This window comes from Castanea sativa, chromosome 12 (assembly GCF_040712315.1).
Source record: "Castanea sativa cultivar Marrone di Chiusa Pesio chromosome 12, ASM4071231v1".
NCBI lineage: Eukaryota > Viridiplantae > Streptophyta > Magnoliopsida > Fagales > Fagaceae > Castanea > Castanea sativa.
This window is the reverse complement of record NC_134024.1, coordinates 24745992-24749542: the sequence shown is the minus strand read 5'-3', so window position 1 is coordinate 24749542 and position 3551 is coordinate 24745992. Positions and strand designations below refer to the sequence as shown.

General features: G+C 31.6%; 1 protein-coding gene across 1 annotated transcript; it reads left to right on the top strand.

The window, feature by feature from the left end:
- Nucleotides 1–408, top strand: LOC142620414 (putative inactive receptor kinase At1g27190). Its single transcript, XM_075793783.1, has one exon. It carries the CDS (start codon nt 1–3, stop codon nt 406–408), a length of 408 nt encoding a protein of 135 aa, XP_075649898.1.
- The last annotated feature ends 3143 nt before the right edge of the window (nt 409–3551 follow it).

Below are 3551 nucleotides of genomic sequence, written 5' to 3'. Positions count from 1 at the left end.
ATGCTTCAATCTGATTTTTCTGACTCTAATCAAAACGCTTCAATCTTCTACTTTTCTCTAACCAATTCCATTGAAGACGATGTGGTGTGCTTGCAAGGTGTGACGAACTCGCTCTCTGACCCGGCCAACAAGCTGAGTTCATGGACCTTCACGAACTCGTCCGTCGCTTCAATCTGCGAGCTCCAAGGGGTTGCGTGCTGGAATGAGAAGGAGAACCGGCTCATCAGCCTTCAGCTTCCAACGATGCAGCTTTCTGGTGAGGTTCCGGAGATGACTGTAAGTTCTGAAGTATTACCAAAGCCTCCAAACCCATCTCCAGTCCAATCCCTTCTCAAATCTGTACTAGATCTCTCCAGCAACGCTTTCGCCGGACTAATCCCTCCGGAGATCGCAGACTGTACAGCTTGATTTTCAGTAACAACCGCCTCTCCGGTCTGATCCCATACCAGCTTGATTTTGTTGTTTTTAGTTATGGATTTAGTAGAAATTGTGTTTGGTTTGTAAGAAAGCACTGGGAAAATTTGTCAATTTGTATTATTAAACCATTTGTAGCGAAATAATGAGATTCAATTTTTTTTTTCATTCACCTTAAATTTTCCCAAGAAACAAACAAAATTATTTATATAATCAGTTTGTAAATCTGTTAATTTAGAAAGGGTAAATTGGAGAATTCATTTGGTCAATAATTTATCTCCGGTCTGATCCCATACCAGCTTGATTTTGTTGTTTTTAGTTTGGGTTTTTAGTTATGGATTTAGTAGAAATTGTGTTTGGTTTGTAAGAAAGCACTGGGAAAATTTGTCAATTTGTATTGTTAAACCATTTGTAGCGAAATAATGAGATCAATTTTTTTTTCATTCACCTTAAATTTTCCCAGGAAACAAACAAAATTATTTATATAATCAGTTTGTAAATTTGTTAATTTAGAAAGGGTAAATTGGAGAATTCATTTGGTCAATAATTTATCTCCGGTCTGATCCCATATCAGCTTGATTTTGTTGTTTTTAGTTTGGGTTTTTAGTTATGGATTTAGTAGAAATTGTGTTTGGTTTGTAAGAAAGCACTGGGAAAATTTGTCAATTTGTATTGTTAAACCATTTGTAGCGAAATAATGAGATTCAATTTTTTTTTTTCATTCACCTTAAATTTTCCCAGGAAACAAACAAAATTATTTATATAATCAGTTTGTAAATCTGTTAATTTAGAAAGGGTAAATTGGAGAATTCATTTGGTTAATAATTTATCTACTTTACTCTCCCTCCAAATCTCTCCAATTTGGGGGAATTAAAAATGAGGGTTTAGAGGTAGTTGAAACCCCTCTAAACTCCTTCCTTTCCTTTCTTAAAAAACTTTCAAACAAGGTAATTAAATTACTCTCCCTCCCTTTACTCTACTCCCCCTCTTTTTTTAACTTCCAAGCAGACCATAAGACAAGATACCGAATCAAGTCAATCACAATATTACAATATCTAACTCTAGTCAACCAACTTTAACATTGGATCATTCTAAGGAAGCAATCACACAATATCTTTCATGCATGCAACCACTCCCAATATACCAAATGTAGTCTTTGTCAACCGTCATTACTATTGGAACCTACAAAAGGAACCAATTACTTGATCTCTTCGGATAATTATTCTTTTGTATAATTGATTTTATATTTTTATTATTTTTACTAGACTTGAGACTTTATTATTGTAAAAGGAGATTATACATTGAAGGAGATATATAATCATTTTCTTTTATCATTTGTTTTCTTTCATTTTTCTTCTCTCATCTTAAGAAATTAAAATAATATTTTTAATTTTAATTTATCACAAAACAAAATATGAATCTCTTTGTTGTTGTTGTTGTTTTTTTTTTTTTTTTTTTTTGGGTAAAAAAGGGATATTCATTAAACTAAGTGATACTGGAAAAGTATGGAGGAACCCAAACTAATATGATGAATGATGGATCACAAATTATTTGGATAGATGGAATAAGTCAAAAACTCAATAATAAAATGAATAAATAGCCCACTACCAAAGCAAAAAGACTAATGAGATACATGCATTTGTTTAACCTTGTTATTTAGCCAAGTGATTACTTAGATAAATTATTCAGTTCTAGGTTAACACAATAAATTATATCATGTAAATAATGCAAAAATATAAAGAACACAATGATATGATAACCCTGAAAAACCTAACTGGTAAAAAACATGGAGAGGATTTAACCTAGCTATCCTCAAGGTAAAACAGATCCACTATGAAAGAATTGAAGTTTTTACAATAGAACTTAGGCCAATAACATCCTATTACTACTTCGAGTAGAAAACTTACTACTACGACCACGTGACAGCTCCGAGTTCATGGACTACCTCTTTCTTTGATCTACTACAACCACAAGTTTTCCTACTTATGACTTTAAGACTCCACTCAAAGGTTTCTGATCTTCTTTAAAGTTCTTTATACAGCAGCTGAAGAGATCATCAAGCTCTTGACGTAAATCTTGATCTTGACAACTCTGTGCGTGTATGAAGGTAAACACCTCTAGATCTCACAGAAGATTCAATACAACACTCAAAAAGACTTCTAAAATGTAGCTAGGGTTTTTCCTTTTATACTTGGAGTAAAACACAAAACCCTTCACGTCAAACGGGCTTGGGTTGAATTGGAAATTCTGCAGAAAAAAAAAATCTGCACAAGATTCGATCAATCAGTCTAATTTTCGATCGATTGAGCCTTGCAGATTTTGTCCAATAATTTCTGCAATCACTCGATTCTAATTTTACACATAAACACACTTTGAGCAAGCCTAAACCTAGACTCTATGTTTTGATCATGGTTTGCCAACATAATACAAATTGAAGTTCTAATACATTAGTTCTTAAAGTCTTAGAACCTAACACATTCTCAACCAACGGAATTTTGCTAAGGATACAAGATTGAAATGACTCACCACTCAATGAGATACAAATTATCATCACCCAAAGATATACAGATACTGAAACTTGCCACCCAATGGATAGGAAAACGAAAATAGCAATTAAAATATTACATTTTCAAGACCATAGTCAAATAAGACTCATAGAAACTAGAAACAAATTATAAGACATGTCTGCCTAGGATTGCTAAACATAAAAGCTAAAAGTATGTTTTGTAACTGTTTTTTCCCCTTATTTTCTGTTTTCAAAAACAATTATCTATTTTTTAGACTAAAAAACTTGTTTGACAACCCAAAATGGACAAAAAAACAAAAACTATTCTCAAAACACAATTTGTGAAGGAAACTGAAAACATGCAAAAGGTTGTTTTCAGTTTCTAATTTTCAAAAGTCAATGAAAATACATATTTAATTTAATGAATATGTCTCATTTAATGAGTTAGTATTAGAGTTTAAATCTTAGTAATTTTCAAAAGTTTATTTTTTCTTCAAAAAACTTTTATTTTTGTTTTTATTTCAACTAAACAAACATGTTTTTTATTTCAAAAATACAAGAAAATTAATTTTTCTTTATATTCCAAAAAACAAGTTTTTGAAAATAGAAAACAAAAACTATTGCCAAACAT

What these genes read in the sequence shown, in the direction of transcription:
- LOC142620414 (XM_075793783.1), top strand. Translation starts at nt 1, where the DNA reads ATGCTTCAATCTGATTTTTCTGACTCTAATCAAAACGCTTCAATCTTC.